At 47.2% G+C, this 21,868-nt stretch overlaps 1 protein-coding gene across 1 annotated transcript in view; it reads right to left on the reverse strand.

The window, feature by feature from the left end:
• LOC138282975 (GTPase IMAP family member 4-like) overlaps positions 1-21,868 on the reverse strand; it is a 114,373-nt gene that overhangs the window by 63,510 nt on the left and 28,995 nt on the right. The window contains exon 2 of the mRNA XM_069221063.1: positions 904-961. Coding sequence (XP_069077164.1) covers positions 904-925 — 22 coding nt within the window. The 5' untranslated portion in view covers positions 926-961. The remainder of the gene's footprint in view (positions 1-903; positions 962-21,868) is intronic.

Genomic DNA, 21,868 nt, shown 5'->3' on the forward strand with positions numbered 1-21,868 from the left:
AACACGAAAAACATGGTGGGAGGGAACAAGCAAACACAGATAAAGGGAGTGTGGGAGGTAGCAGACGACAGAGACAGCTACAAAATATGCACTCCTTAGAGTGGTTCAAAAAAATATAAAAAAATAGCTCCCAAAAGTGCGAGCAGTGTAAGGACACAAGTCACATGGGAGAAGAGGGGAAGTGGCACCCGCAGAGCTGACCAGCAGGAAGCAAGCAATTGAGAGTGGTACGTAATGCGCAGTGTTTAAGCCCACTAAGAGTAAACAAAATGTCTAGAAGTCTAGGTGAGACCTAAAAAGTGTAACACCAGCAGTCTTTTTAGTGAAAGCACATACATTTGGTGCAATTAAAATCTGTACCATGAGGAAACAACATGTGGGTGGAGCCTAAGCCCCTTTCTCAGTAGGGCTCTGAAAGATATTTATTGTTGCTCACAGAAGGTCTTATGCCAGCTCCAATATCAAGTCAAACCTAAAATTCCATGTAGTTTAGTGCAGCCCTGGGCTCTCAAACAGAAAACTGCACTCTGAAGTCTAAATTTAATGACTGCCTTCCTCACATCTGTGGTGCTGCGAGAGAAAAACAAATACCATATATTATCTAGAAATCTAAGGCATTTTAATAGCATTTCTGCTGCTGGTTCAGGCAGCTGGATAAATACACAAATGATGACAGCTGGTAGATGGCAAGCACTTTTTATGGGGAAAGACACAACTTTTGCCCAATCATGTGGGTGGACCCAAAGCCCCTCTCCTGGTAGTGCTCCTTAAAGCCCTGTTTTTAGGTTGATCTCATAAGGTCTGGCGGCAACTGCACTGTTGAGCAAGACCTAAAAGGATACAATGACAGAGGACAAAGTTCACACCAAAAATAAAACAGCAAAGAGTTTTTGATAAACTTACGTGGCAATCCGCTCTCGGACATTGTGGATAAACGAACAGTATATTAAGAAAATGTACCCTGAAACAGACAAAAAGTGAAGTGAAGCCCATAAATGCTTAAAAACACAATACACGTATTAGGACATCAATTTTGAATGTAGTCACATGCTTAAACTCTACCACTACATATATGTTCAAAATGTGTGTTGTTTGTTGCCCTGTGTTATTCTGAAGTCTCAATTTGGGAATCAAGGCGAGCACTTCCAGACATTTGAGACTTTGTAGTGTTGATAATATAATAAGATGTATCCAGACATTGAAACAAATATTTCACATTGCTGGTGTTTAATGATATAGGGGGTCATTCCTACTTCGGCGGGCGGCGGTCGGCCCAGCGGGAAACCCCCTTCTACGATGAAGCCGGCTCCGAATGGAGCCGGCGGAGTCGAAGGGGTGCGACGGGTGCAGTGGCACGCGTCGCGATTTTCAGTGTCTGCAAAGCAGACACTGAAAATCATTATGGGGCCCTGTTAGGGGGCCCCTGCACTGCCCATGCCTGTGGCATGGGCAGTGCAGGGGCCCCCAGGGGCCCCACGACACCCGTTCCCGCCATCGTGTTCCTGGCGGTTTTTACCGCCAGGACCAGGATGGCAGGAAGGGGGTCGGAATCCCCATGGCGGTGCTGCGAGCAGCGCCGCCATGGAGGATTCTTTGGGGCAGGGGTAAACCGGCGGGAAACCGCCGGTTGCCCTTTTCTGACCGCGGCTTTACCGACGCGGTCAGAATTGCCCATGAAGCACCGCCAGCCTGTTGGCGGTGCTACCGCGGCACTCTGCCCTGGCGGTTTTCAACCGCCAGGGTCAGAATGACCGACATAGTTTGCTCTGCTGAAATTTTTTTAAATAGTGTATACATCAGTATACAGAGCCTCTGAAAAACACTTTGGAAGAAATACAATTAAAAGAATTTAGTTCTGTGTTTAGATTACATCATTATGTCTGTTATGAAAAAATTAAAAAAAAGATTTGCCACTTAGGTAGCTATGCACCTATAATCCCAAAATACATGGTCTCACAGATAACATCACAAATTACATCATCATTGACATAGCAAATCACTGCTGAGCTCATATATAACCACTGATAACATTTGTCTGTGTTATAGCCTCGGACCATGCCATGAACTGTGCACGGCCCACACCTATGCTGTGCAGGGTGCGTGCCAGACCATGGTAGACCAGTCAAAGATAATTCCTGGACGAGGCTGACACTGGCAACCGCTCCATCGAAACAGCTACCTTCCCATACGACTGGAAACACACAGAGATCTTCCCGCTCCTAAAGAAGCCCTCAGGCCAATCTAAGGGAGATGAAAAACTACAGACCCATCTCTCTGCTCTCCTTCCCAGCCAAGGTAGCAGAAAAGGCCATTAACATGCAACTGTCGGAGTTCCTTGAGTCAAAACACATCCTAAACCCTTCAAAGTCCGGTTTCAGGAGCAACAACAGCACCGAGACAGCCCCCCTCGCAGCCACCGACGACATCCGTGCCATACTGGACCATGGTAAGACGGCCGCCCTCATCCTCCTCGACTTCTTCGCCACATTTGACACAGTCTCCCATCCCACCCTTTGCACCAGACTCCATGACGCAAAGCACTGGAATGGATTTATTCCTTCCTGACCAGAAGAGACCTGCACGAAGGGATGAAAGACGTAGCCAAGAGGATGATGAACAGCCACCTGAAACTGAACTCAGACAAGACGGAAGTCCTCATCCTTGGATCATCACCCTCTGCCTGGGACGACTCCTGGTGGCCCCCTGCCCTGGGCAGCGCACCCAAACCAAAGGACCACGCACGCAACCTGGGCTTCATCCTGGACTCCTCCCTCTCGATGACCAGACAAGTCAACGCCGTCTCATCATCATGCTTCAACATCCTACGCATGCTCCGAAAGATCTTCCGATGGATCCCCACCGAAACCAGGAAGACGGTCACCCAGGCACTCGTCACCAGCCGACTGGACTACGGCAACACCCTCTACACCGGAACCACGGCCAAACTACAGAAAAGACTCCAACGCATCCAGAACGCCTCCGCACGCCTCATCCTTGACATCCCCCGACACAGCCACATCTCCGGACACCTGAGAGACTTGCACTGGCTCCCCGTCAGCAAGAGAATCACGTTCCGCCTCCTCACCCACGCACACAAGGCCCTCCACGACCTGGGCCCCAGGTACCTCAACAACCGCCTGATCTTCTACACTCCCACCCGACAGCTACGATCGACCAGCCACGCCCTCGCCGCCGTGCCACGCATTAGAAAAGCCACCATGGGAGGAAGATCCTTCTCCTACCTGGCAGCCAAGACTTGGAACTCCCTCCTCATCCACCTCCGTCTGACCCAAGACCATCTCTCCTTCAGGAAGCAACTTAAGACCTGGCTGTTCGAGCAGTAGCGGTCCCACCTCCCCCAGCGCCTTGAGACCCTCCGGGTGAGTAGCGCGCTATACAAATTTCTTGATTGATTGATTGATAGAAGAACACAGAGTGTCAGATTCCTATCGTACACTTCGGCGCCCAAAGAAACCTGCAGCGGAGTACCCCAGGGATCCTCATTAAGCCAGGCCAGTCAACATCTATATGGCCCGGCTCACCAAAATCGACAGACAGCATGGACTAAACATTGTCTCCTATGCCGACGATACTCAACTGATCCTCTCCCTGACCGACGACCTATCCACAGCCAAGAGAAACTTCCACAACGGTATGAGTGCAGTTGCCACCTGGATGGAAGCCAGCTGCCTCAGGCTCAAATTGGACAAGACAGAGATCCTAGCACTTGGCTCTACCCCCTCCGCTTGGGATGACTCCTGGTGGCCAGCCGCCCCACAGACCACACACACAACCTGGGCATCATACGGGACTCCACCTCTCCATGACCCGTCAAGTCAACGCCGTCTCATAGGCCTGCTTCCACCCCCTGTGTCTCCTTTGAAAGATCTTCAAGTGGATCCCCACCAAGACTAGACGGATGGTCACCCACGCTCTTGTCAGCCACAAATGCGACTATGGCAATGCACTCTATGCCTGCATAACAACGAAGCTACAAGCAGGACTACAGAGAATCCAGAACGCAGCAGCCAGACTCATCCTGGACATCCCCCCCACAGCCACATCTCCGCCCACCTCAGAGACCTCCACTGGGTCCCTGTCGACAAACGCATCAAGCTATTGACCCACACGTATAAGGCACCTCACAACATCAGGCCAAACTACCTCAACCACCCCCTAACCTTCTACACCCCTGCCTGGCAACTCAGACCCTCCCACCTCACTCTCGCCGCCATCCCCAGAATCAGGAAAAACACAGCTGGAATCAGATCCTTCTACTACCTCGCAGCCCAGATATGAAACACGCTCCTACTCAACCTCACACAGGCCGCATTACTGAAGCAATTCAGGAGGGATCTCTTTGAGTGATTAGCATGCCTACAACAGCGCCTTGAGACCCCGCGGGTGATAAACCAGGCTTTACAAGTATTGATTGATTGGCTTGTGAGCATTTTAAGTAACTTGTCACCGAATTGAATCCAGCTGGCCTCTCTCCCTCTTTGGGCACTGTAACCAGGTCCGGTTACAGTGCCCGAGGAGGAGGGGAGGAGTCTTTGTGTTCACCTCAGTGGCAGAAGTCAGTGTGGACAGACAGCCTGTGCCCTGAAGAACCAGCTCCTTAAGAAGCTTGTGGCCGGAAGCGAATTGTCAAACATTTCTTCATTTATACGGTGGCACATCGCCATTTTTTCACACCCGCTCCCGTTTGGGTGGAACTGATTGTAGGAGGTTGGCTTGGTGTGTGGTGGGTACCTAAGGTACCTAGACCTTATACCAGGTATCCCTTATTAGTGTAGTGTAGGCAGTGTCTAGAAGCCAGGCTCTCTAGATGTAGCTGTGGATGAGCAGCCAAGGCTTATCTAGGAGACATGCAAAGCTTATGCAACACCACTGTATTCACACATTACTTACACACATGACGGAATGCACTCAGTGTTACAAAAATAAAGGTACTTTATTATGGTAACACAACACCAAAATTAATTTAGCGGCAATACTCTCTTAGGAGGTAAGTAATACACAAGATATATACACTTTGTTGTCAGAAAAGGGCATAAGAATAGTTCAAAAACAGTGCAAATAGTGTAAAACACAATAAAGAATAGTAAACCTGGGGGAGCACAAACTATATACTAAAAAATGGAACTCACACTCCAGGTAAGTGGAGTGTGTAGAGGGTCGATGGGGGTACCAGGAAAGCCCAAAGGTAAGTACCACAACACCCCCCAGCAACCAGGAAAGCAGGAGTAAATTACTAGAATTTCCCCAGAACACCCACTTAGAAGAAATGAAGAGAGTTGCAAAACCAAAAGATGACTTCAAGACACCAACAGTGGATTCCTGAAAAGGAAGATCTGTGGAAAGAGGGGACCAAGTCCAGAAGACACAGCTGAGTCCAGTGGGGAAGGAGCCCCTACCCACCAAGCTGAGGACTGCAGGAGTTTGTCGACGATGAAGAAGGAAAGTGTGCACTTCAGCCCTGGAGTCAAAGTCGAGTTCTTGGATGATGCGGTGATGTTTCACGCCAGATGGAAGACTGCAGTCAGGTTTGCATATCAACAAGCCTTGGCACAGGCAAAACCTGCGGTTGGTGGAAAGTGATGGACCAGCAAGGGCCAGAAGGATTCAACCCAGGAGGGGGAGCCAGAGGGGACCCTCAGCGTTGCAGAGAGCCCACAGAAGCACAAGCACCACAAACAGGAGTCCCACAGGACGGGGACACACAAGGTGCAAATGGAGCCCATGCAGCACTAAGAAAAGAAGTACCACGCCGCAGGAGAATCACCCAGGGAGCTGTGCGTCGCAGGAAGGAGTGCTGGGGGCTGGAGGAGTGCCAACAAGCCTTGGCATCTGCAAAGGACGCGGTGAATGGGGGTACTGTCCTGCCTGGAAAGGCAAGGCCTTACCTCCACCCACGTTGGACAGCTGGTAGAGAGGATCGTGTGGACCACTTCCGACCACCACCCATGTTTCAGGATCCAACAGCTCAGCAAGAGAGGGGATCCACACAGCCGGTCGTCATTGCTGTTGGTGCCTGCAGATGTAGGGGAGTGAATCCTTCACTCTAAGGGAGATTCCTTCTTTCCTGTGCAGGCTGAAGATGAGCTGTCCTCAGAGGTTGCACGACTGGGGAAATGTTGCAGAAGCTGGAAGGAGACGGAGAAACAATATTGCAGGCAAAGTCTTGGTCTTTGCTGCAGATTGTCAGGTCTTGGAGAGTCCAGATGCACTTTCTTTGGTCAGAAGTCGAAGTAACGGATGCAAAGGTATCCTGCTGGAATCTAGCAAGCCGAATCTGAGGAACCACCCAAAAGAGAGACTAAATAGCCCTGAAAGGGGGATTGGTCACCTAGCTGGGTGACCACCTATCAGGAGGGGGATCTGATGTCACCTGCCTGGCCTGGCCACTCAGATGCTCCCAGAGTTCCCTGCCAACCTTGGACTCAAGATGGCAGAACCCAGGGACCCTCTGGAGGAGCTCAGGGCACCACCCATGGGGTGGTGATGGACAGGGGACTGGTTACTTCTCTTTCCATTGTCCAGGTTCGTGCCAGAGCAGGGACTGGAGGTTCCTGAACTGGTGTAGACTAGTTTATGCACAGGGGGCACCAAATGTGCCCTTCAAAGCATACCAGTGGCTTGGAGAGGCTGCCCCTCCCAAGCCATGAAACACTGATTTCCAAAGGGAGAGTAACACCCCTCTCCCACAGGAAATCCTTTGTTCTGCCTTCCTGGGCTTGAGCTGCTCAAGCAACAGGTGGGCAAAAGCCTGCCTGTGAGGTGGCACCAGCTGGGGCTAGCTGGAAAACCTCAGAAGGTTGTGGAAGCAATGTTGGGGGTCCTCTAAGGAGCCCCCAGAGTGCATGGAATCATACAACCAATACTTGCAAAAGTAATGGGGTATGATTCCAACATGTTTGATACCAAACATGCCTAGGTTCGGAGTTACCATTATGTAGCTGGACATAGGTAGTAATCTATGTTCAGTACACAAGTAAAATGGCGTCCCCGCACTCACAAAGTCCAGCAAAGTGGGGCTGGACTTTGTGGGGGCACCTCTGCTAGTACAAGGATGCCCTCACACACTGGTACCTGCACCATGTCCTCTTGGCTGAGAGTACCTACCTTAGGGGTGACTTAGGGTGACCTGGTGCAGTGACCTACAGTGAAAACGGGTGCATGCACCCAGTTCACGCAGACTGAAAGGGTGGGCCTGCAGAACCCTTTGCATGGGCTCCATCTGGGTGGCAGAATAACTGCTGCAGCCCATAGGGACCCTGGAACCCCAATGCCCTGGGTACCTAGGAACCATATACCAGGGGCTTACATGGGGACACCAGTATGGCAATTGTGGGATGAAATGTTACCAATAACCAATTTCAAACGAGAGAGCATAATCGCTGGGCTCCAGGTTAGCAGGATCCCAGTGAACACAAACACACTGGCAAACAGGCCAAAAACTGGGGGTAACCAAGCTAGAAAGAGGGTGCTTTCCTACAGTGACAGGGAGTTATGAGACACTGTATTTGTTTGTTTATATATATATATATATATATATATATATATAGAGAGAGAGAGAGAGAGAGAGAGAGAGAGAGAGAGATAAAGAGAAACATTGAGATAAGGAGAGAGAGAGAGAGAAGTAGAGAAACAGTGAGATAGAAAGAAACAGTGAGATAGATAAAGAGAGAAAGAGAGAGACTGAAATATACATATATATATATACAGAAAGAGACAAGGAGATAAAGAGAAAGGACTAGTGAGTGAGAGGAGAGAGAGACAGAGAAAAAAACAGTGAGATAGAAAGAGAGAGAGAGAGAGAGAGAGAGAGTGTGAGACAAAGAGAACAGCAAGAGAGAGAGAGAGAGAGAGAGAGAGAGAGAGAGAGACTGAGATGGAGAGATGAAGACAGAAAGAGCGAGAGAGACTGAAATAGATATAGAGAAAGAGACAGGGGATAAAGGGAAACAGTGAGTGAGAGGGGAGAGAGAAAGAGTTAGATAGAGAGAGAGAGAGAGAGAGAGAGAGAGAGAGAGAGCCAGTGTGAGACAGTTTGAGAGAAAGAAAAAGAAACAGTGACATAGAGAGAGAGAGAGAGAGAGAGAGAGAGAGAGAGAGAGAGACACTGAAATGGAGGGAGAGAGAGAGAGCGAGAGAGAAAGAAATAGTGAGGTAGAGAGAAAGAGAGAGAGACAGTGAAATAGCTAGTGAGAGAGAGACTGAGAGAGAGAGAGAGAGAGACGGAGAAACAGTGATGGGCAGAGAGAGAAAGAGGAACAGTGAGGTGAAGAGGGAAACAGTGAAATAGAGATAGAGGAAAACTGTGAGTGAGTGAAATAAACAGTGAGATAGAGAGAGGGAAACTGTGAGAGACAAAGAAACAGTGACAGATAGGGAGAACGACACTGAAAAAGATAGATAGCTAGATAGATAGATAGTGAGATAGAGAGGAAGGGAGGAAGGGAGGGAGAGAGAAAGAGAGAGCAAGAAACAGTGAGATAGAGAGAGAGAGAAAGATGGAGGCATTCAGTAGAAGTGTTGTGTGATGTAGGTAATCACAGACACCAAAACCACCATGCAGCGATAGACAGTGTAAACATCATGGGATGTTGAACAGGATTAAACTAAACATAAATGGAGATCCACTTTGCTTTGATTGAATTCCTCCAACATTTTAGGTGCTGCACAGGATCTGAATGGCTGGAACAATGAAACAATTTAGCACTGTAAACTGACCCTGGCAGTGGATGTCAAGTTCAGTAGAATCTGTGCACCACTCAGCAGATTGGACCACAAACAGGAATCTTAGTTGCTCTCCCATAGAATGAGGTCCAGGCGCTTGGACTGAGGGTGCTGCTGTGGTCTGAAGGAGAATGAGATACATGGTCCTCTGTGCTTTGCAGCTCTGAATGATGCTGCTGCCAGGAGGAGAAGCTTACCTGAGATCGGAGTATTACTGTGTCGACTACCCAGGAACCATCGTAAAATACTAATACACTCCTGTAGTACCTAATGCCCAAACATACCCAATGGTACTCAGACTGTTGACATTCTCTTCACGCCTATTTGAGGTAGAAGCTCTGTTGTGCTGAATCCATGAGGTGTGAAGAAGAAGAGTATAGAGACCATACTCCTCCCACCTTGGTGTCACCTGTGAGGCTGAGTTATGCTTAGTGCTTGTCTTACAATTGCTCCTCTGCTGTCCCCCACCTCCATACCACAGATGTTGCCTCAGGCCTATGACACTACAACATCTATCTGGATGCCAACCATACTTATGTTCCTACAGGTAATGACTGCACCCCCCCCCCCCCCCTTTGCCCTCCAAGACTCCAGATTCCTCTGTTCCAGTACACACCAGTTAAGAGCTGCCATCATTCCCAAGCTGGAGCTGAGCATGTTGGGGGGGAGCTGAAGGAAACAGCAATAACACTCCAGAGACAACTACAAACTAGAAAGTACTGACTTCTTTCCACACAGCAGACACCACAGACAGGTCTCATTCAACAATGCCGAAGTACGCCAGTGTGTTCAGCAAATGCATGTAATTGTATTTTGATACAATAGTGAAGTCTTCCTGTCTCTGCATCTTTCAAGTGAAGGATGGCCATCGGGTGACCTAAATTTATTCAATCCTCATGGTACCTGAATGTTACCCCTGCAAATACTGACTCAGATTCCATCCAGGCTGTGAAGCTGAAGGTTAAACTGACTACTAGAGCTCAGTGCCTAAATATTATCAGATTTAATATGCGAATCCTTTGTTACAAATTCAAAAAGAAATTACTCAAAAGGCTCTTACTAACATCATTAGTAAAATGCTAATTGTGGCCTGAAATGTTAACATGCTAATCATTGATGTTTACGTGCCATGCAATCCAGTGACAGCATTTACCAAGAGTGTTGACACCATCTGCATCATTCTGCAGTTCTCTCCAGGGTCAAAAACAAATGGCAATACTAATCAATTTTGGTATGAGTTTTTAGGGTTCCCCCGAGATATCTTAATGTAGGATCACAACCAGACATGCCTGCAAAAGCTTCCCACGATGTAAGAGCCACAAGTAATATCTTTGACTACTCCTTACCTTCTCTGCTTCTATTCGGAGAAGTTCTTTCCTTTTGCCCATTTTAATTTAAGGGACTGAGCGTGACCAGAGTCCTGAAGCAGTGGGTCACCTTGAGGTTCTCAGTATGTTAAAATGGCTAAAATGGTCTCATATCAACAGGGATGAGCATGAAGTTTGGAAACAGTAACAATGTGACCTCTAACAGCACTTCTAACATCATCAGGGTCTCCAGCAGACAAACTGATGAGCATATGGAGAAAATTGATAGCCATATTGCTGCCCTACCTAAATAATACAACAGTGTCTCATTGAAACTAAATACTACTAAGATCCACAGAAAGCTCTCTAAGAATAATTGGAACCTCTGGGTTCGCACAGGAGTTGAGAGAGAGGAAATGGCAAATAAATAATACAGCAAAAAAATAACAACAAAAAATACTGGGTGTAAAGATCTGAGAGGACCAAAAGAAAATGGAGAAACGTCATTGAAACCACGAAACAAGAGCAAAGCTAAAGCGATGGAGAGACAAAATGAGACTGGCACAGGCACAAGGCTCAAAGAAATTCTGTGATTTAACTGCAGATCTAGAAAGAAAAGCAGCCAAGAATGAGATAAACTCAGTACAGGCCGAAGGTTGGGCTAGAGATGTTAGTGCCAGATTCTCTTGGAAGAACTGGAAGCTGGCGTGGACGAAGCCAATCACCTGATATTCCACCAAGGATCATTTAGGAAAGGATGGCAGACTCCTGATAACATCATCAACCATAATGTGTGGGCTCAGTGAGTAGTTGGAGGTACCAGAAACCTGATTCATGGTTATTTCGTAGATTATTGCTCAGCCTTTGATAGGGTGAAATTATTCAAATGGGGAACCCCTTTCTGGCTTCTGAGACCCATTCTTCAGCTTTATTTTAACATATGGATGTGCGTAAATAGGGGAACAACCTCAGGGTGACCAAAAGAGTTGCAACAAATTGCAAAGTGAGGTAGGTTTGTGCACTGGCCACCCTTCTGTTAGCTATCACAGCTGACATGGGAGCAAATCGACTGAGAATTGGAACTTTTCAGCTGGAAATTGGAGGCCAACATGTTCCAAAGTTTCAGTATGCTGATGACTCAGTTTACCTTGCAAAGGTTCTCGGTGCACTGTACAAATATAACAAAACAAGCATTTGGTATTGATCAACAATACAGACAACATTACTGCAAATGGAAGAGATAGGGGCAGATAGTTAGTGTAGGAAAGTACCATCTTGCCTGGCATGTTACCCCCATTTTTACTTGTGTGTCAGTTTGTTTTTGCCTGTCTCACTGAGATCCTGCTAGCCAGGACCCCAGTGCTCATAGTCTGTGGCCTGAATGTGTTCCCTGTGTGGTGCCTAACTGTGCCCCTGAGGATCTGCTTACCAGAACCTCAGTGCTTATGCTCTCTCTATCTTTAAAATTGTCACAGCAGGCTAGTGACCATTCTTACCAATTCTGATTGGCACACTGGAACACCCTTATAATTCCCTAGTATATGGTACCTAGTTACCCAGGGTATTGGGGCTCCAGGAGATCCCTATGGGCTGCAGCATTTCTTTAACCACCCATAGGGAGCTCAGACCATTCTTACACAGGACTGCCACTGCAGCCTGAGTGAAATAACATCCACGTTATTTCACAGCCATTTTACACTACACTTAAGTAACTTATAAGTCACCTATATGTCTAACCCTCACTTGGTGAAGGTTAGGTGCAAAGTTATTTAGTGTGAGGGCACCCTGGCACTAGCCAAGGAGCCCCCACATTGTTCAGGGCAATTTCCCTGGACTTTGTGAGTGCGGAACACCATTACACGCGTGCAACACATATAGGTCAATACCTATATGTAGCTTCACAATGGTAACTCTGAATATGGCCATGTAACATGTCTAAGATCATGGAATTGTCCCCCCATGCCAAATCTGGTATTGGGGTGCCAATCCCATGCATCCCCGGGGCTCCAGCATGGACCCCGGGTAATGCCAAACTAGCGCTCTGGGATTTTCACGGCAGCTACCGCTGCTGCCAACCCACAGACAGGCTTCTGCCCTCCTGGGGTCTGGGCAGCCAGAACAAAGGATTTCCTCTGAGAGAGCGTGTTACACTCTCTCCCTTTGGAAATAGATGTTAAGGGCCTGAGAGGAGTAGCCTCTCCTGGCCTCTGGCAATGCTTTGAAGGGCACAGATGGTGCCCTCCTTGCATAAACCAATCTACACCGGTTCAGGGATCCCCCAGCCCCTGCTCTGGTGCGAAACTGGACAAAGGAAAGGGGAGTGACCCCTCCCCTGTCCATCACCACCCCAGGGGTGGTGCCCAGAGCTCCTCCAGTGTCTCAGACCTCTGCCATCTTGAATGCAGAGGTGTGAGGGCACAATGGAGGCCTCTGAGTGGCCAGTGCCAGCAGGTGACGTCAGAGACCCCTCCTGATAGTTGCTTACTTGGATAGGTGGCCAATCCTCCTCTGAGGGCTATTAAGGGTCTCTCCTGTGGGTTTCTCTTCAGATAACGAATGCAAGAGCTCACCAGAGATCCCCTGCCTCTCTCTCTTCGACTTCTGCCAACGATCGACCCCTGACTGCTCCAGGACGCCTGCAAAACTGCAACAAAGCAGCCAGAAGACTACCAGCAACATTGTAGTGCCTAATCCTGCCGGCTTTCTCAACTGTTTCCTGGTGGTACATGCTCTGTGGGCTGTCTGCCTTCACCCTGCACTGGAAGCCAAGAAGAAATCTCCTGTGGGTTGACGGAATCTTCCCCCTGCTAACGCAGGAACCAAACTTCTGCTTCACCGGTCCTCTGGGCCCCCTCTCATCTTGACGAGCATGGTCCCTGGAACACAGGAGCTGGATCCAAGTGACCACGACAGTCCAGTGGTCCATCTGTCCAAATTTGGTGGAGGTAAGTCCTTGCCTCCCCACACCAGACAGTAATCCTGTGTACTGTGTGAACTGCAGCTGCTAGGGCTTCTGTGCACCTTTGCAAGGAATCCTTCGTACACAGCACAGCCCAGGTCCCCAGCACTTGTCCTGCATTGCTCAACTCGCTGAGTGGATCACCGGCTTCGTAGGACCCTTCTTTGTAGTGTTGAGATGACTGCCGTGCTCAGATTTCTTGAACGCCTCTTCAATTGCTTCTGCGGGTGCTGCCTGCTTCTGCGTGGGCTCTCTGTCTTGCTGAGAGGCCCCTCTTTCTCCTCCTCCAAGGGGTGACCTCCTGGTCCTTCCTGGGTGCGGGCAGCATCCATTTTCTTCAACAGCAACCTTTGCAGCTAGCAAGGCTTGTTTGCGGTCTTTCTGCGTGGAAAGAACTCTGCATCCTCCAGCACGCCGTAGGACATCTTCTGTGCAAAGGAGATGTTGTTGCAGAATCTTCTGCTTCTTACACCCGGAGGCAGCCATTTTGCACCTTCATGCGGGTTTTAGTGTTCTCCTGCGCCCCTTGGACATTTGCGTGACTCTTGGACTTGGTCCCCTTCCTTTGCAGGTCCTCAGGTCCAGGAATCCGTCTCCAGTGCTTTGCAGTCAGTTGTTGTCTTTGCAGAATCTCCTATCACAACTTTAGTGTGTTTCTGGGGAAGTAGGGTCACTTTACTCCTACTTTTCAGGGTCTTGGGGTGGGGTATCTTGGACACCCTTAGTGTTTTCTTACACTCCCAGCGACCCTCTACACACTACACTAGGCCTGGGGTCCCTAAGTGGTTTGCATTCCACTTTCTTAGTATATGGTTTGTGTTGCCCCTAGGCCTATTGCATCCTATTGTATTCTACAGTGTTTGCATTACTTTTCTAACTGTTTACTTGCCTGATTTTGGTTTGTGTGTATATTTTGTGTATTTTACTTTCCTCCTAAGGGAGTATATCCTCTGAGAAATTTTTGGCACATTGTCACTAAAATAAAGTACCTTTATTTTTAGGAACTCTGAGTATTGTGATTCTTATGATATAGTGCTCTATGATATAAGTGGTATAGTAGGAGCTTTGCATGTCCCCTAGTTTGGCCTAAGCTGCTCTGCTATAGCTACCTCTATCAGCCTAGGTTGTTAGGTGGCTCCAAATCAACACTAGAAGGACCATCACTCAAACTCTCATCACCAGCAGGCTGTACTACAGGTACACTCTTTACGTAGGAATCACTAGATGCCTCCTGAAGAGACCAAGGACAATACAAAATTCAGTGGTAAGACTCATCCTTAACCTCCCCAGGTGGACTCTTATCACCCCGCACCAGAAGAGATGCCTGTTCAAAATGCTGACCCATGCATAGAAAGCCCTGCACAATGAAGGACCAGCATACATCAAGAAACAAATGACCTTCCACCAACCAACCAGACATCTGCAATCTGCCTCCCTCTTCCTCGCAGACACCCCCCAGATCTGCCGATCCAACAGCAGAGGGCACTCCTTCTCTCCCCTGGTGGCCAAAGCTTGGAACAACCTGCCCCTGCACCTCAGAAATGCACCGCTCTGTGAATTCAGGAAAGTACTCAAGACATGGCTGTTCGAATAAACAGAGCACCACGAAGCAGCCATCAACTCCAGTCCCTTGAGACCCTCACGGGTGATTTGCTGTGCTTTATAAATCCTGATTGATTGATTGATTGATTTAACTGGAATTTGGGACTGAAAAAAATAGACTGGTGGACTCTGGGTAATACCTTCATGGATAGCAGGATAGGAGGTTGGTCGCAAACCCCATCTGAACCAAGTTAAAATAAGCTTTTCTTCAACTGTCATTAAGAAGACTTTACGTTAATTTACAGAGTATTTCAGTCTTTTCTATTTTAAGAGCTCTATGTTCTATCTGTGACATCTAGGGCTTTCACATTTGGTGACGGACTCAATCAAAGCCTTGGAAAGAATTTGCACTGGAAATATTTTAAATGTACCAAGCAGCTGCCTTCCATTTAGATTTGACTGGAGTTCTGTCTGGTTAACATCTCACATACCTTAGATATGGAGTTTAATAATTATTGTCATAGAATGGGAAATGCCAAATTGGGTGGTAAATAACATGTCTGCTATGGGTTCAAGTCTCTTGTAACCTTGAAAGCCAAACATGCTCTTGGCAGGGGCATAGCTTCAGGGGGCGTGTTACACCCCCCAAATAAATGTAATTTCTGATAAATAGTTGGGTACAGGTGCTTTCAGTCAGGTACGGTGAGATGTCTGTCGGGCTTCACCAGGAATTCTTTTATACACACAGACAAAAACGCACAGACACTCTCACCCACTCTGTTTTGAAAGTCCTAAAAAATATTGCTTATTTAACAAAACATTGCAAAGATCCGGTATGGTGATGTGTCAAATTTTCCCTCGCACGGCAGGCGCTGTGTTGATTCTTCCCTCAGGAAGTCTGGCTGCTGTGCGTCGATCTGGTATGGATGTGCGTCGAATTTTCAGTCGGTACCTAGAGGAAGTCTTTTTGGCCCTAAGACTTCAGAAAACAGGAGGCAAGCTCAATCCAAGCCCTTGGAGAGCACTTCTCAGCAAAGGCAGAGGCCAGCAAGGCAGCAGGGCAACAGTAAGGCAGCAGTCCTTCACAGCAAAGTAGTCCAGGTGAGTCCTTTGTGCAGTCAGGCAGTTCCTCTTGACAGGTTGCAGGATCTGGTCCAGAAGTGTCTCAGTTGGTGGGGTCAGAGACCCAGTTTATATACCCCAAAATGCCTTTGAAGTGGGGGAGATTTCAAAGAGTGGTTTTGAAGTGCACAAGATCCCCTTTCAGTACAAGTCTGTCTGCCAGGGTCCCAGTAGGGGGTTTGGTAGTCCATTGTGTGAGGGCAGGCCACTAGCCTTTGAAATGTAAGTGCCAGACCCTCCACCCTTTCAGCCCAGGATGACTCATTCAGTACTCTCAATACGGAACTCTCATGGAACGTTGCCGGCCTGGCAAAGAAACTAGATGATGGTGAATGGGCCTCTTTTATTAAAAAAATAGACATATGTTTGTTTCAGGAAACTTGGGCGGAGGATGCTATTTATATAGATGGATTTCTCTCATTTAGTGCACCTGCTATACCTCCAGAGAAGGGGAGGTGCCGGGCAAAAGGTGGGCTCTTATTACTTGTTAACAAGAATCTGCAGTGTGACTATAAGCCTTTGGAAATTGATTCCGTAGATCTAAAAGCCATGTGTATTACGTTCAACAGAAGATTATCAATTGTTATTGTTAATGCTTATATACGATCGGTCCCATATGGCTCCGAGTCCCACACCCTGGCTATTCTGTCCGAATTTGTGGGAAGCCTCCACCCCTCAACTATTTTAATCATAGCTGGAGATTTTAACTGTACCTTCGAGCCTTCTATTCTCACAAGTGGTTTAACTGATGAAGAAGATGAGCAGTGGGGGATAGCACAATTATCTATTACCCGGCCTTGCAAAAAATCTCGGGTGGCCATGCAACTAGCCACATTATGTTTAAACCATGGCCTTAGGGCCTGTAATGGTAGAACTCCATCCGATATGAACAGCGCACCTACTTTTAAAAGGTGCATGTCGATAAGCACTATTGATTACTTCTTGGTCGATGTTAGGTTGTGGCCCCATTTGGTAGACATGAAAGTAGAAGTTAGATGTGATAGTGACCATTTCCCCTTGCTCCTTACCCTTTCTGGACAAATGTTCAGGAGAACACTTAACAACTATGCTACAACAATTCCGCCACCTTGCTGGAACAATAAATTAACCAAGATTACTTGGCCAAAAGTGATGTCCAACCCTCACCATATTAGGGCAATATATCAGCTTTTCTTAAATAGTTTGGCTGAGTATGAAGACCAGGCAGTGGGGAATATTCCGATTCTCGAAATACACGACAGCATGACAACTCAGCTACGGGGGTTCTTTTATAAAACAGGGCGGTCAAAGTCACATGAAGGGAAAGGGGCACGCAAGGGATGGTTTGACGAGAGGTGCTCAAAGGCTAAGTCTGGGTTAAGAGTAGCAGTAATGTCTGGCTCCCAGGGGGAAATTAAACAAGCTAGGGGGCATATTTATACTCCGTTTGCGCCGAATGTGCGTCGTTTTTTTCGACGCAAATTCGGCGCAAAACGAACGCCATATTTATACTTTGGCGTTAGATGCGTCTAGCGCCAAAGTATGGGCAAACAGCGTCATTTTTTTGCGTGAACGCCTTCCTTGCGTTAATGAGATACAAGGAAGGCGTTCCCGTCTAAAAAAATGACGGCGACGCAAATGCGTCGTATTTATACTCCCGGGCAAAAATCACGCCCGGGAGTGGTCGGGTCAAAAAACCCCGCATTTGCACCTCTTTTTAACGCCTGGGTCAGGGTAGGCGTTAAGGGGCCTGTGGGCTCAAAATGAGCCCACAGGTGCCCTCCCCTGCCCCCAGGGACCCCCCCTGCCACCCTTGCCCACCCCAGGAGGACACCCAAGGATGGAGGGACCCATCCCAGGGACATTCAGGTAAGTTCAGGTAAGTATAAAAAAATTTTTTTTTTTTTTTGGGTGGCATAGGGGGGCCTTATTTGTGCCCCCCTACATGCCACTATGCCCAATGACCATGCCCAGGGGACATAAGTCCCCTGGGCATGGCCATTGGGCATGGGGGCATGACTCCTGTCTTTACTAAGACAGGAGTCATGTAAATGGCGTGTGGGCGTCGTTAAAAATGGCGCAAATCGGGTGGAGGCGATTTTTTGCGTCAACCTGACTTGCACCATTTTTAAGACGCCCTAGCGCCACTTTTCCCAACGCGGGCGCTGCCTGGTGTACGTGGTTTTTTTCCACGCACACCAGGCAGCGCCGGTCTGCTTGCGCCGGCTAACGCCATTCAATAAATACGGCGCCCGCATGGCGCTTCAGAATGACGTTAGCCGGCGCAAAATTTTTTGACGCTAAACTGCGTTAGCGCAGTTTAGCGTCAAAAAGTATAAATACGGGCCTGGGTCCCTTTACAAAGTAACTTTGTCTAACGCAAAAAAGCGGTGGGAGGATTCCCTATGGCAGGAATTATTAGACGCTTCCGTAGAGAAGTATAACAAGTGTTTCTGGGAACTCCTGTCTAAAAGAGAAAATGGAGGTAGGAGTTGTCCCAGCAACCACATTCAACCAGAAAGCTGGGTAGAGCATTTTACTACTCTTTACGCCCTACCAGAGGGCCCAATGGACACCAATGTGGTCCACTCTCCAACAAAATTGTTGGAATCAAATTCCAGCATGGCCCTCCAAGTGGAGGCCCAGTGTGTTCCTGAGGGTTGCCTCATCTTTAAAGTAGAAGAGACCCTTGAGGCTATAAATAGCCTAAAACCTGGTAAAGCACCTGGACCAGACAAGCTTCCTGGAGATCTTTATAGATCGGAACCATACATCTGGTCCTGGTATATTAATGCCATTTCAAATAGCATAGCTGCAGGGGGGCAAATTCCAGGTACATGGAAGGGGGCAGAGATCATACCCATTTATAAAAAAGGAAATGCTAATCTTCCAGCTAACTATAGGCCAATTAGCCTTATAGACAACCTACAAAAGATCTTTGCTACACAAATTTTGCAGAGGCTAATCAATTGGGTTGAGGAGTATCAAATCCTTTCCCATTTACAGGCAGGGTTTCGTGCAAAAACTAGCACGATAGACCAGGTCTTCCGATTGGCCATATTGCATTGGAAATATGTTCTTGTGGCCAAGCAATGCCTGTATGTGGTATTTATAGACCTGCGATCGGCTTTTGATCTGGTCCCGAGAGCCAAACTGTGGGAAGTGCTGGGTAGATTGGGAGTCCCAGAGGATCTATTACTCCTATTAAAACGACTACATGAGAACACTTATGCCCAAGTGAGGTGGGGTGAACAAGGCGAACTGACAGAGCGGATCCCAATCAGAAGGGGAGTTCGCCAAGGTTGTGTGCTAGCCCCCCTACTGTTTACCATATTTATCAACGAAGTAGTAAAGGCTGTGTCCATAGGCCAGAATGATGCCCATTCCCTGAATACACAAAAAATCCCTATCCTGCTCTTTGCTGATGATTCACTCCTCATTTCTAAGACACCAATGGGGTTGCAAACCCTTGTTGACCGGTTTAACCAATTCTGTAGCGATCATGGGTTGGAGGTTAATATTAACAAAACCAAACTGATGGTGTTATCCAAGGGACCTAGGAAAAAATGTTCCATTATATGATGATTGCGCCGGGAGCAGGCTCTTCATGTCAAAGTATGCTATCTAAACTATCAAGGAACTGTATCACTATGTAACATCAACCTAGCACTTTAAATTTTTAAATCTTGGTCGGATTTTGAAGGTTTTAGAGAAGCTATTTTTATTCTAAAATTTATTTTAAGCCAGTGTGAAAGCATAATGGAACAAACGCACCCTTTTTGTACGATTTAATGTGTAACTTTTATGACCTATGGTCGAATAAAGTATATGATGATGACCCATTCAGTATGCAGATGAGTGAAGGTCTGACTGAGTAGCCTGTGTTTGTGGTTGTCTGTGTGGAATGCACAAGTGAGCTGTCAACCAGCCCAGCCCAAATGTGGATTGGAGACAGGCTGTAAGGCACAGATGTTTTTAAGTGTAGAGAAATGCTCACTTTCTAAAAGTGGCATTTCTAGGATAGTAATATAAAATCCAGCCTCATCAGTCACCAGGATTTTCTATTACCATTCTGGCCATACTAAACATGACTTATTTACCCCTTTCTGATCAGAATCTACCACTCAAACAGTATATGAGGGCAGACCTAATGTTAGCCTATGAAAGAAGCAGGCCTCACAGTAGTGGAAAATGAATTTAGGAGTCTTCCACTACTGGGACATATAAAACACACAGGTATATGTCCTGCCTTTTACCTACATAACACCCTGCCCTATGGGGTACCCAGGGCCTACCTTAGAGATGACTTACATGTAGAAAAAGGGGATTTTAAGGCTTGGCAAGTACTTTTTAAGTGCCAAGTCGAAGTGACAGTGATACTGCATACACAGGCCTTGCAAAGGCAGGCCTGATACATGGTTAAGGGGCTACTTATGTGGGTGGCACAATCAGTGCTGCAGGCCCACTAGTAGCATTTAATCTACAGGCCCTGGCACATAAAGTGCACTTTACTAGGGACTTACAAGTAAATCAAATATGCCACTTGGGAATGAACCAATGTTATCATGTTTCAAGGGAGACAGTATGTGCACTTTAGCACTGGTTAGCAGTGGTAAAGTGCACAGAGCCCTTAAGCCAGCAAAAACAGTGTCAGAAAAAAAGAAGGAGAAGGCAAAAAGTTTGGGGGGACCCTGCAGAAAGGCCATTTCCAACAATACTACTGCTTGGGAGTCAGCTGATTGTCATTAATGTCTTGTTTGTATCTGAGGTCCTAATTTAGAATTTGGAGGAGGGGTTACTCCGTCACAAATGTGATGGATATCGTGTCCATCATATTATGAGTCCATTTTATCCCATGGAAATCGTAATACAGCGGCCGGGATGACAAACTCCAAATCAGGCCCTGAGTGTCTAAATGTAATCCATCTCCAGGAAACAATGCTTCGCTTGTCACTATCTATAGCTCAAAGACTAAAGATAAATTGCCTAATTGCCTCTGAGGCATGTAGCTCAGCACTGATCATAACAGGCCATGTAACTTCCAAGGAGGTGATAAAAATACTGAATGATGGTACTTAATTTATGCACCTCAAAGGGCTAAAGGCTGCACCAGGGGCCTTCATTTGACCCATCTTGCAAACCGTATCTTGGAGCTCACCCTGCTCTCCTCCATGGCCCTAAATTTACCAAACAACACCCCATTACCTCTAGGTTAGATAGGGAGGATTTATTGCAGCTCACAAAACCCAGAGTATAAAGTGTGGAGCTCTCTGTAGTGTCTCCAGTTTTTTAAAGACAGCAAAACAGATCCTTCTGCATAAACACACTTGTGACCTCCCCAGGCAGGTCTTTAAGGACTGCAGGAAAGTACTTCACTCAGATTCTTAAACACAAACAGGGTGTCTAAAATTGCCCATAACACAGTATGCCCTATAACACAGGCCAGGGTTACTAACACACTGCCGGAAGGCACCTCACAAGGTTGTCCCACACAGATCGAGTAGCCCCTGTCAGTAACCTAAAATGCAATGTACAGAGACATCTCAAAAAAGTTGCCAAATCAGTAATGAAAGAAGGTCCTCGAACACAGTACATGGATGTCCCATACCCAGCCCTGAAATATACTAGAGGAAGGCTGACAACATCCACATTCTCAAACACAGTTTGGTATCCTTCCTCACATATGTCCCAGATGCACTATCTTTCCTTCTCCATTCCCCATGACATCACAGAATGTGATGTGCTGGAGGTTCTGAGCTGTGTGTCTAAAGCAGAAAGATCAAAGTTGAGCTGAGTGGAGTCTTTGTCTTCTTTCCTTGTACTACTACTCGTACCAGCTACAAGCGTCTTTGTGTTCTTGCATTCTCCTGACCAGCCTCCATGTATCATTACACACAGTACAGAAAAGGCACCTCACCCACGTCATAATAGAAAGTTCTGGAATAGTGCTGCCAAGTTCTACACATCATGTTAGATTTACGCATTTGCAATGTTTTCTTGTATCACTGCAAGGATCTGAGATCATCACAAAATCAGAAGTACTGATAAGCCGACTACTAACAGTTTCTCCTTGTCTTACAGTGATGCACAGCCAGCCTTAACGAGGACCATGGATGCTCCTTACTGCCATTGCCAATTATCTAGTGGCTGATGACACAGTCATGGTCAGAGCATGTTAAACATGCGTGTAGTGGTGTCATATTGAACTATGTGCTAC

This window comes from Pleurodeles waltl, chromosome 2_2 (assembly GCF_031143425.1).
Source record: "Pleurodeles waltl isolate 20211129_DDA chromosome 2_2, aPleWal1.hap1.20221129, whole genome shotgun sequence".
Lineage (NCBI taxonomy): Eukaryota > Metazoa > Chordata > Amphibia > Caudata > Salamandridae > Pleurodeles > Pleurodeles waltl.